Source organism: Bremia lactucae, linkage group LG12 (genome assembly GCF_004359215.1).
Source record: "Bremia lactucae strain SF5 linkage group LG12, whole genome shotgun sequence".
Classification (NCBI taxonomy): domain Eukaryota; phylum Oomycota; class Peronosporomycetes; order Peronosporales; family Peronosporaceae; genus Bremia; species Bremia lactucae.
This window is the reverse complement of record NC_090621.1, coordinates 4,170,490-4,182,670: the sequence shown is the minus strand read 5'-3', so window position 1 is coordinate 4,182,670 and position 12,181 is coordinate 4,170,490. Positions and strand designations below refer to the sequence as shown.

General features: G+C 44.6%; 1 protein-coding gene across 1 annotated transcript; it reads left to right on the top strand.

Moving 5' to 3' along the window:
• Nucleotides 1-7,355: 7,355 nt before the first annotated feature.
• On the top strand, nt 7,356-7,901 carry CCR75_005571 (uncharacterized protein; the record flags this gene model as incomplete). The annotated part of the gene is made up of 1 exon (XM_067963651.1): nt 7,356-7,901. The coding sequence occupies one exon, from the start codon at nt 7,356-7,358 to the stop codon at nt 7,899-7,901; it is 546 nt and encodes a 181-aa protein (XP_067820814.1).
• Nucleotides 7,902-12,181: the final 4,280 nt, after the last annotated feature.

Genomic DNA, 12,181 nt, shown 5'->3' with positions numbered 1-12,181 from the left:
CAAGGATAGTATCGTGTGGGATCCGGTACTTCAAATCCTCATCATGAGGAACAACGACACGCGGAGGGTCCGCGATGTCTGTTCAATAAAGCAACAGGTTGTTATCGACAGAAATCGATGTAACCTTGCACGCAAATGTGCCGGTAATTTAATACCCGAATCCGAGTTCTTTATGGCTCGTAGCAGAGCTACACACTGTTCATCCTTGGCGTAAGCCGAACGGATTAATTCAGGAATAGGTGACGAGATTGTCGTTAAATGAGAAAGCCCATAATTGGGCCTGCGTGATAACGCATCGGCTAAAGCATTTTGCTTGCCGGGTTAATACTTCACCTCGAAGTTATATTCCGTAAAAAAGGATAGCCATCGGGCCATTCTCTGTGAGAGATGGGGCGGCTTAGTCGTCGTGCGTAATGACGCGTGATCTGTATAAATCACAAACAGCTTAGAGCCGAGCAGATGAACTCTGAGTTTGACGAGAGCATTCTTCATAGCAAGTAACTCTTTGTCATGAACTGCGTAGTTCTTTCCGCAGCTTTAAGCTGTCTAGACTCGAACGCAATAACACGTTCATGCCCCTCAGCATCTGTTTGTAACAGAGCACTGCCAATGGCAAAATCGGATGCGTCACAGACGCTACTGAAACGCCAATTTGGGTTTGGCAGTGCCAGAATCGGGGCATGGATAAGACTATCCTTAACTCTTCGAAAAGCATTATTTTCGGTGCTAGTCCAGCACCATTCTGTATCCTTTTTAAAGAGATTACAAAATGACCTAGCCATATATTAGCGTAATTTTCGCTATATTTGCGTAAATAATTGGCGAGGCCAACCACTTCCGCAATTATTTTGGTTTGTAGGAACCGGCCAGAATTCTATGGCTTTTACCTTAGCGGGATCCGATCTAAGGCCTCGCTTTCCAATGAAGCATCCTAAAAAAGGGATTTCGACTACGCCAATAATGCATTTAGATGCATTGGCATACAATTTGTTTGTGCGCATGCACTCGAGCACTGCTCGCAAATGGTCTTAATGGTTTTCCATATCCGACTGACCTGCTTTGCACGACTATGGACAAAAATGTCATCGAAATAAGTCTGTGCATTGCCTCGATGAGGGCGAAACAGTTGCGTCACTAGACGATTAAATGTTGCCGGGGCGTTGGAAAGCCCTTGTGGCACAACTAGCCACTCCCATAACATGCCGGTTGGGGTGCTAACCGCTGTAAGCGGGATATCGCTTGCTCGCATGAGCAATTGGTAGTAACCATCGACTAAGTCCAATGCACTGTACATTGTACATCCCACCAAATTGCTCTGAAGAACATACTTTCTAGGAATGGAGGCTTGTGCTAGTATAGTTGCAGCATTAAGCTAATTATAAGCATGTACAATGCGCCATTTACCATTTACATTTTTAACACAAGATGTCGGTGTCAAATGAGGAGATTTGGTCTCTCGTACCATTCTAGCCTCGTGCTTAGCACGGAAGGAATCGTCAATGACGTCACACTGCTCCCTTGGTAAAGTCCATTGTCTTGTGACACAGTATTTGGTTCCCGGAACCAAGTCAATTTCATGACGAACACCTCTATCCGGGGGTAAAACAGATGGTGGGTTATGTCATACCACATCTTGGACTTCCTTAATTTAGGAATATAAGGGATCCGTAGGATCTTTAAGGAGCGATGACCCATTTCGCGCACTAAGTTCAGCTTTTGTGTCATCCAGGACAGCATCGTCGAGAAGTGGCGATGAGTTAAACTCAACCATAGGTCGAATGACCACCATTTCAGATAAGTCACCAGCTTTTAAGGCTCAACCGCACTCATCAATAGACATTTCGTCTAGATCCAAAAGAGCATGTAACGATGGGATTGCCGCAAGGCTAACTTCCCCCTCAATGTTACCGGTTACACCATTTACAAGCGTATGTAATTGCTCACTCGTATCACTTTGTGAGGGTATACACGCTTCGTGTCCACCCTGTCTTTGAGTGGAGACAATATGCCTCTTAAAGGCCGGGACATTCACGTCCCTGGGTTTTCCAGCCTGTATCGGTTCTATACAAGACATGGTGTCTGATTTGACATCCGACAAGGAGTGAGGTAACTCAACTTCCTTATCCAGCGAAGTTTACGTGTCGCTTCACGTGCATTAGCAGGGTTTGACCCAATAGTGTCACTACTGGCGCTCAGTATGATGCCACCTCGGCCGATCATACTCGGTGGACTTGACGTGCCACTCCACGTATCTCAGGGATATTGCACCCTTAATTATTCGGCCTTAGGCCAACAATGCTTTCAGCATTTAGTGAATCGTTATTATAACGAGTGTCACTCGACGAAGTACGTGCCATTCTACTGATTTCTGCTGATTCGGGCTCAGAATTAATGCTCTTAACATTTGAGTTTATTAACTCAGACATGCCAAGGTCTAAAACACTGACATACTCATTCAATGATCCGCGCCAATAGCGCTTTTGTTGCCTAGCAAAGGTGAGTTTATGACTATCCAACACTTTGCTAGGAACATTGCGCGTGGCCCCTAAGGTCTTAGACCTCCAATCGATCCATGGCTTATGGTGTTCTAACCAGGCCATACCAAGGATGAGATCATATCTCGAATCCAAATAAAAGATGAGACAGCGTTCCATACTGTCAAAGTCCAAAAACTTTATACCTAAGTTCAATAGAACCTTGGGAACAGTGACACGAGTCCCAGTCGCTAAGCGAACAGTGATTGTATCACGTGCGCTCTAAGCGCCTCAACGTTTTGTTGACTTCCTTCAAGGGTTAGGCGTCGAGCATAAGTGCAAGACGCTCCTGAGTCAATTAAAATTGACCACGGCTTATGAAAGCCCTTTACAGTCGCTTGGGCGACTAGCAAGCCAGGCTTGTACTCTCGCCCCGTGCCATTTAGCACCGAGCTAATTGGGGCTAGGTTCTGTTTATTCTCGCCTCCTTGAGGTTCAGCAGAGCCTAGGTCTTCCCCAGTAGGGCGCCCCGCACCTACAGGGTATCGACGTTTTCCCGCACCGTGCCAGGTCTCTGGTATAGGTCGGAGTTAGAGCTCTTTCGAGCTTTACGCGAATTTCGAAGAGGGCAGACACGACGTAAATGTTTCGTGCTTCCGCACATATAACATCTACGGCTGGTCTTATGCTGTCCCACAGCTTGAAGAGCCTCTTCTCCTTCCTCAACGAGGCTTAAATTCATAGGTCCCGCTCTATTAGACGGAACCCATGTGCTCGAAGAGCTTGTTCCGTAAACAGGCGTGCTAACGCGAGCAGACTTAACGTCAAACTCGGCGCGTAGCGCTATGGCAACTGCCTCTTCCAACGTAGCCGGCTGAGATCGGAAAAATTCCGTCCGGGCAACGTCCTCATTGAGACCCCCCATAAATATGGTCCCTACAATTGCTTCTTGCACCGGGTCTTCATGCATAGATGCAATGCGAGTTCTCAACTCCTGGACAAAGTCCCCTAGGGTTCTATTACCCTGTCGAGTCGCTAGGAGCCGTGCTCGCATGCGAAAAGCCTGATCAGGCGGTGCAAACATGCTGGTCATTTGCTGTTTCAGCGAATCCCATGAGGGAAAAGCGTCGTTTATGGACGTGCTGCACGATAGTGCCCACACCATGGCTCTACCTCCAAGTTTGGAAATGGCCATAGCCACCTTTGGCCGTTCTGTTAAGAACAAGGCGGAATCAATGGACATTTCCATCTGCTTAAACCAAAAAGAGACATTTTTTCCCTCTTTTCCCTCAAATGTGTTCACATTTACAGCTAGATGGCAACCTTCGGCTCTGAGTTAGGTACACTGATGTACCGGGTTGGCACAGATGCCGCTAAGTGGTCATGTACCCATGAAGGCTTCAAAACCTTGCATGCAAGACCTCTGGTCCCTGGGAGATATTAAATTCCACGTGTTCAAGCCCAAATAAAGTTTTGAGCTTCTCATAAGCGGCACGTTGCGCTTCTGACAGTTCTGGAACCTCTTCCATTTTCGTGAGGGCCTAGTCTTATAAAGACTCAGGCGTAGTTTGACTACGAGTGCTACCAGGTGTAGCGGAGCCACCACGCTCCAAAAGATAGAGGAAGATTTTTGGACTCAGGGAGTCACTTAGTTCTATTGAACTAATGGGTTAAAAACTCAGGAAGTCGTACAAGCTATAAAAGCTTAAGGAATCCTTGTTCAAGGGATTCAGGGACTCGTAGAACCAAGTATACCTTAGAATGGCTTCTATCTCTTACAATTCAATGCGCAAGCCTTAGGAAGGCACTTTACGCTCGTAGAACCAAGTATACCTTAGATTGGCTTCTATCTCTTACAATTCAATGCGCAAGCCTTAGGAAGGCACTTAACGCTTTAAGATCAAAAGGGGAACTGAACTTTATTTAATTATTTAAATCTAAAAACCTTACCCTAGCTAATTAAAATAGATTTTGGCCGCCAGATCGGTTCTCCAACCGATGTGTGCCCCATTACAACCACTACATGATATGTAGTCCCATTCTATCAACTTATCTATTCATCCACGAGCTTTAGTACAGTTTATAATTTGAGTTTGCGAAATGAAAGCCCTACTTCTCTTTTTCATTTCGATTTATTGCGCAGTTTGTGGTGGTTAATAAGTTACGTTAATTATATAGTGTGTCTGTGCCGAGGTGTAGTTGAATGTGAGTTACCGCGCGTAATGGGTGAGTGGTGCGGGTGCGGGTGAGTTATGAGTGATGAAGTTTATTTAATAAATTAGGGGGGTGAGCGAATACTATCATGAGGGTGAGTGATTACTAACGGCTCCCATCAAAAACGACAGCATAAAATCTTTTCATCCGAGTCCTGGAGATACGCTATTGTGAAAGTCTGAGCATTTAGTTTCTCTGTTCTTAAATAATTGTTATCAAATATATTTATAATATCTGAAATTTATCAAATTCAAGTCATAAATATAAATTTTTATCTGCAATTGCTCCTTTAGAGTCGTCTTTGGATCCCCCAAAATTACATTGGGGAACCGATACTAAAACGGCACTACGACTTGTACTGCTTCAGTACAAGTCCACTTCGCACTGCTTCAGTTGCGAGTGGTGCCTTCCTTATTTCACGTACACTAGTACGTGCAGAGGGAGACTTCTATTTAAGGCAACTAGCTTAAAGAGGGTTGAATGAAAACTGTATTAATATAATTAAGTATCTCTACTTTCTATCTGTTAACGCTTACTTAATTAAAAAATAAACCTTAACATGCAATTGAAATCTTATCTTATCTTATCTGTCTCTCTCTTCGCTTACATCTACAGTTGATTAGTCTGCGGAATAAATAGAGGTAATCATCTATGCCTATTTATGGATAAGATTTCTGAACATTACTATATAAAGTACTATCCTACAAATATTATCCACCTTTTACATAATGTATTAATTAACAACTTTTAAGTGTTAATTTCATGTAGAGATACACCCCGTTACAGATACTGCCACACCCCTTTATAATCTACCTCTGTATTTATGAGAGTTGCGTAATAGTAGCAACTTGTTGATAACTATACTATATTTTAAGAAACCTTTATGCAGGCCTTCCCAACTTTACTTGCTCGAAAAGCCTGCAAAAAGACTTCGCAATTTTTTTTGTTGAATAGCAAGCTGCTTTTTCAACAGAGATATTACGAGTGAAAGCCGACAAAAACTGGAACATAAGGAAACTGTGGCTTGCTTGCGCTCATGGTGGGTACAACAAAAGGAGCACTAAGATTCTCCTGTTTGAAAGGTAAGCATGCACTTCCGCAAAAGTTCAGAGAAGTAAAGAAAATGTATACAACCTTAGCTTGACCTCCAAAGACTAACGAAGAAGCATGCGCAAGAGCGCACCTCCCACCCTTGGCGCTTGTTTTCAGCTCAACTTCTCCCACGCGCTTCGATATTTTTATGACTTGCCAATCAAGCGCTCTTGGCTTTCTCTCACATGTTTAAATCAGTACATTTAATATCGTAAAACAAAAACACGGTTTTTGATGGAGTCACACCCATTACACTACCCTCATGTAGATAAAGGGTGTGTGGCAATAGCGATTCCCTAATCTAATTTAGAGAAGCGATGTTTCAAAGGCCAAAAGGGCGATCTAAAAAGGAATAGCTGTTAATTTTTGGATGAATCACAAACTCAAAATATTTTTTTATATGACGTTTTTATTCAATACAGACGGGGAGGTTGGCTATACCGGCTACCTAAAATTTAGGTAGCCACCGGCACACAGGCCAAGAGTGCTCGCACTTGATTTGTTTGTCATAAATAGAGCGATCAGAAAGGGCAGCAAATAGAGGATAATTTTTTTGTCCTTCACAAAATTTCAGTCACTGAGTTGTCGACAAATTTGGCTGTTGATGGTGGTTGAGGCAACGCTTCTTGTCAAGCTGCTAACGCGACCTTGTGTAAGATCGAGCGGTGTCCACAAAATGTGTGGGGTTGGCAATTCGTAGAGTGAAAGGTTCATACGAATGGAAAAGATCGGTAGATTGGTAGCAAGGTAACAAGGGAGGTTGGATTAAACCCCAAGCAACGCAGAGTTGGTCGCTAGATCCAGTCGTACCAATAAATGCATCGTTCATGGCATCTATTGCTCCGTTAAGCGATCCAACAATCTTCGCCGGGCGAAGAGATCCGGCTAGTAATTGTCATTAAATCCAATCTCGTGGCTCGCAATTTCGCCTTAAGTGAACTCGAACTTCAGCTGAGGACATGTCACGAGATTGCTCTCATGCGATATTTAATGCAAATCCACTGTTTTCAATCGAAGGATTTAGAACAAAGGGTCGATCTGCGTAAGGTTGCCATTTTGTAGGTTCCAGCGGCTCACACCAGGGTGATAGATTGTGGGGACGTTGTATTCGGCGACAGCCAGTCGTACACGATAGCATTGCCAGCTACTTCATGGGTGTTGCTTGTACTTGACTTGGCCACTGTCCGGGTCACATTGGACGCATTCACTTTTAATTCTTTTACTTTGCAATCGGTATTGATAGATGCATTTTGTCAACTTAATCTATTCTAAAGTAAGTATTTCACTTGAGTTGAGAGGTATTTATTTGCTTGAACGCTCACTTCACCAAAAAAATTGAGCTGCTTTGATTTTACATGTATAGAAGTTCCACATAAAGGGACGCAAAAAAACGCCCACTGACAGCTGTCCATTATGTAGAATTGAGCGATGTTGCCCAGAGTGAAATTGCACACGTATGTAAAAGCTTGATCGCACCTAAAGGTTTTATGCTTATGCATTCGTCAGGCTACGAAATAGACGCATTAGCGGATTGTACGCCTAAGCCATTTACAGACGTCATCGATCGGCAAAGTTATGGTACGGCTCTTTATCCAGGTTATGGTGACTGGAGCGCTGCTTGCATGCAGCTACTATAATCAACTTGCTACGGCAGCTTTCGCAGGCCAGCCAGTGCACACGCAAATTGCTGGCAAGGAGTTTGGAGACAAATACGGCGGCCAATTTGATTACAGGTTCTCGAAGAACTTTGGAGACATTTTGAAGGGTGTGACAATAAGCACTGGAAAGCGTGTCGATAGTATTGGCGTTATTTTCCAAACGCCGCAACATAAACAAGTAAAATATTCGTACGGCGGAGATGGTGGAAATCTGCAAACGCTGATGCTCCAACAGCGCGAACGTATTACAGGCATTGAGGCTCATTCAACTGTGAAGGACGGACGCAAGCGCATCTCGTTTATCAAAATTTCCACCAATTTGAATCGATCCATCCAGGGTGGAACTAAAACGGACGATGTTGATAAAGAAGATGCAGAAAATGGCTTTCAACTGATGGGGTTTTACGGAAGGCGGGGTGACGAGGTCAATTCAGTGGGTGCTTTGTGGCAACATGCTGGATAAATGTCGTCATAGTCGTCGCTGGAACGAAGGGCTTGTAAAATTGTGCAATATAATTGATTTTGCGTTTATATCATCGACGATTGCTTTTCGCACTGCAGTCATTTTATACAAACAATAATGTCTTCGCTATATGATGCATCAAAGAGTTACAAGTACATCGCGCTTCTTCGTCTCTTTTGAATACTGTCTTTGGGCAAAACTGGTAAAATGGCCTCTACTTGATCAGGATTGAGTGACCGGGTAGCCGACACCCATCATACCAATGGCAAACTAGAAATTTACTTATAGCACACAACTGGGCGGCTGACCCTCATAGGCTGGTATTTGTGAGTCCGTTTTAAGACAGTCATGTGACAGAGCTTTCGCTACATCCGCTTTGACGATTAAGGTAATGTAAGTCAGAAGACCTGAGCTATATTACGTGTGGTTAAAGAATATCAAGTCTTCTACGACTTTTTAATAATTTTATGAAATTAAATATCGCTTATTGCCAAAAAATATACATAGATTTAAGGGATCCCGCGTGCTAGCGTGTGCCTTATTTGAAAATAAGTTTTAAGCCCGCCACATTTTAAAGTACCCAAGACGTCATTTAAACTATAAGGGACTTTTTCAATGCTTTCAGCTGCAATAACTTGGGCTTTTATTCTACGAGACGGGACAATTATTGGCAGCTTCCTCTTTCACCAAAATTGTAACAAGGTGTTTTGTGACATAAGTATCATTCCTATAAGAGGAATAATAAAATATTATTTCATATAAGAGGAATAGTAAAGATTATTTCATTTAAGAGGAATATTAAACATTATTCCTATGGGAGGAAATTATAGAGAAGTGCAAAAGTAGTATATTTATTTGTAATAAGGCACACATCGGTTGGAGAACCGTTGTTGTGGTACATTTACTTTATGGGTAAAATACCCTTTTATCTAATTTTAAAATAGTTAACTACTTACATCCCATTTATTATGGGTAATATATGTGGTCGCCGCCAGATATAAATCTGGCGGCCAAAATCTAGTTTAATCAGCTAGGGTAAGGTTTTTAGATTCAAATAATTAAATAAAGTTCATTGATCTGTAAGAGATAGAAGCCTTTCTAAGGTATATTCTCTTGGGCATTAGTTGCTACTTGGTTCTACGAACCCCTGAATCCCTTAAACTAGGATTCCTTAAGCTTTTATAGCTTGTACGACTTCTGAGTTGTTAAACTCGTAAGCTCAATAGATTAAAGTGACTCTCTGAGTCTGAAAGTCTTCCTCTGACTTTAGGAGCGAGGTAGCTCCGCTAAATCTGATAGCACTCGTAGTCAATCTACGCCTGAGTCTTTATAGAGGCGGGCACGTCGTAATGCGGCCATGCTCTACTTCGACACACACCCTAGCACAGCGAGGAAGCGGTTTAACCTGCTTCTTTTGCGTGTATGGAGGTAGTTGTGGTGGGCACGCAAGCGACCTCACCCAACACACCAAGTTTTCTGGTTAAGTGTCGTCACGGGAGCGCTTATCCGTCTCCTCGTGCGCACTTACCAAGTAGAAAGTAGTTTTCAGACTGATTTATATTTAATAGAATTAAATATAACTACGTATTTTTTTACCAATTAAAATGTTATCTCTATAGATAACATTTAATATGTATTGCGAGCGTATCTTTCTAGAAACCGTAACGGATAACGCTAGCCGTCATCACGGATGACGCTGGGCGTCAGCCCTCCTAATGTGAATGCACCCATGCGCATCACATACACAAGGGTTAGTCACAATGTGCACCACAACCTAGTGCTGGGTCTAATTACTATTATTTAATAATTGACCATCCTCTTAACTACACCAAGTGTACTTAACGAAGACTGTATAACATTAGGGCAACTTTAGCCCGTTACACCATCTCCCCCTTTAAGAACGAATTTACATTTTTAAATTCGTCAAAGAGGAGAGAGGAACTATGAGCATCCTTACGCGCCGCTAGTTCACGCAATCACTTTAGCGCACGTGTTTCCATACACGGCGCCAAAGATGCCACCTAAAAGGGGCCACGTTGGTGGGTCGTCTGCGAAGACCCCCACTCGACCTCACACTAAGCGCACGCGTCGCGTTAATTCGCCGGCCGCGTCTGATGCCTAAGTCGGAACGCCGACAGCCACTGCTGCTGTCGCATTAACAGGGCTAAAGGATCCATCCCACATTAGCAGTGAGGATGATGATCCGTCGCTCATTGTCGACTACAATGAGTCGACACCGTTGCCGTCACCTCATACTAGTGATGCGGACAACGAGCTCATGAGGAAGGATGATGGCGCATTATTGCCCACCCAAACTTCTCTCATCGCTCACAACATGAAGACAGCAGCATTTACGAAAATGCTGTCTCGTCGTCTGCGCTGAAAAGTGCAGCGACAGATAATGAGAGCGCTTCCCATAAAGGCGCACCCGCTTTTCCGTTGGGTATAACCACAACGCCTTATGCTCAAATCATAATTCATAATGGTTCTGACATAGGAGATTCGGAGCCTAAAGGTCCGCCGACGACACGTGAACGTGCTCAGTCAGTGTCACAAGCCAGTCGTTTAGAACGTGGCTATGTGACGGGTGGCATACTAAAGATGCTCCCTCCATCTAAATGGTCTCGTTTAAACGGGCCAAGAGCGTCGCTCCTAGAGCGCGCTCTCGTAGACGCACATAATTATTATGGCGTCTTTAAATCATGGAGGGCTCAGGGAAAATCGCTTAAGCGTATTTTCCCGATCCCGGTCGTGTTGCGTTCAAATGAACTGCCCGACCAATACAGGCGGAATTCCTGCGCCGCATTCAACCGCATTCCGATGCGATGAAACAGCGGTCGCAGCGAATTAATTTCGCCCGCTTGCGTGTGAAAGAAATCATGGGCGGTACTGTACAATGTTTCTTCTCACAAGCTGCTTCTGCTAGTCCCTTTGAGACTAGCGAAGTGGCCTCAGCTGGTGCTCCTTTTCATAGGCAGCCACCAAGCCAGGCACATCAATACGTAGAGTATCTATCGGTTTCCAAGAGTCAAAACTCTTCGGGTAACCTTTCCATTGGACGAGGATCTGATACCCTTGCCTCACGGAGCGGTGGGCAAGCAACCTTTCAACAAGGAAGCGTTGATTTCCACCCGCATCCATCAGCGCAGGTGGTGCACGATAGGAGTGGCGATCTCGCCCACCTATTCGCGGCTGCCTTACCTTCGTCTGTTTAGTCGTATGCGTTTAGCGCTGCTGAACGACGTATTGCGGATCTCCGAGCGAAGGCGCGTCAGGGTTATGAACGCCTGAAGATTCGCTTGGACCTTTTTGAACGGATAATGCTGAGGGATTCGCGTTATTCGCGTGATGTCCCTCGCTCTCCAAGTCCTGTTCGTGGAGGGAGGAATCGTTCAGATAGCTTTTCGTCTTCATCGTCTTCCTCACCCGAACGACGCTCGACTCACAGTCGGCGTCGCCATCGGTCTCCTTAGCCAGATGGGGATATGTGACCTCATTTGGGTCTACATACCGTTTCAGACGACCCACGTAAAATACGGGGTGCGTCTTCATATACGAGGGAAGGGTGAGCCTATAATTTAGGTCTCCAATTTCTTCTACCACCGTAAAGGGCCCAATGAAACGCGGCAGCAACTTCGAAGTACCTCCAGGTAGTAAAGAAATTGCATTTTTAGGTAGGGTAGCAGTACTTAACAGTACGTTTAAATCCCTCAAAAGCGTTCATTATTTTTGCGACCACTTCGGTCCGCATATTGCTTGTCCTGTGCGCTTGCCATTGCGTCACGGACTTTACGTGTGATGGCTAATCGCTCATCCACAAAGCGTTGAGCCTCGCTCACGCTTTCAGCATCAAACTCGCCTATGATACCGCCAAGAGGTCGGTCATAAGGCGCAGTTTTATTGACCACTGCTAAACTGGCAGGGTCATTTGGGCAAGTTTCAGTCTTTGAGATGATACCCTCATGGGTCATCGTCATATTGACGAAACTATGTCCCTCTTCCGCACCTAGCATCGTGAGGGGCCCTCCCCCACTAAGACTCGGGCTGCGCACAAACGAGACTGGCGTCCGAGGATGGCGCAGTCCGTTAATATAAAACGGTGTCTCACCCGTACTGGCGTGGACACTGTTATTTATAGCGAACTCCACAAAGGGCAATTGCTTGCTCCACTCTTTGGGAGTTGCTATAGTGCGTAAGACATCCGCCACGACCCGATTGGCACGTTCTGTTTGGCCATCGGTCTGGGGATGATCTGCGGTCGACATGTGGAGCTTGCTACC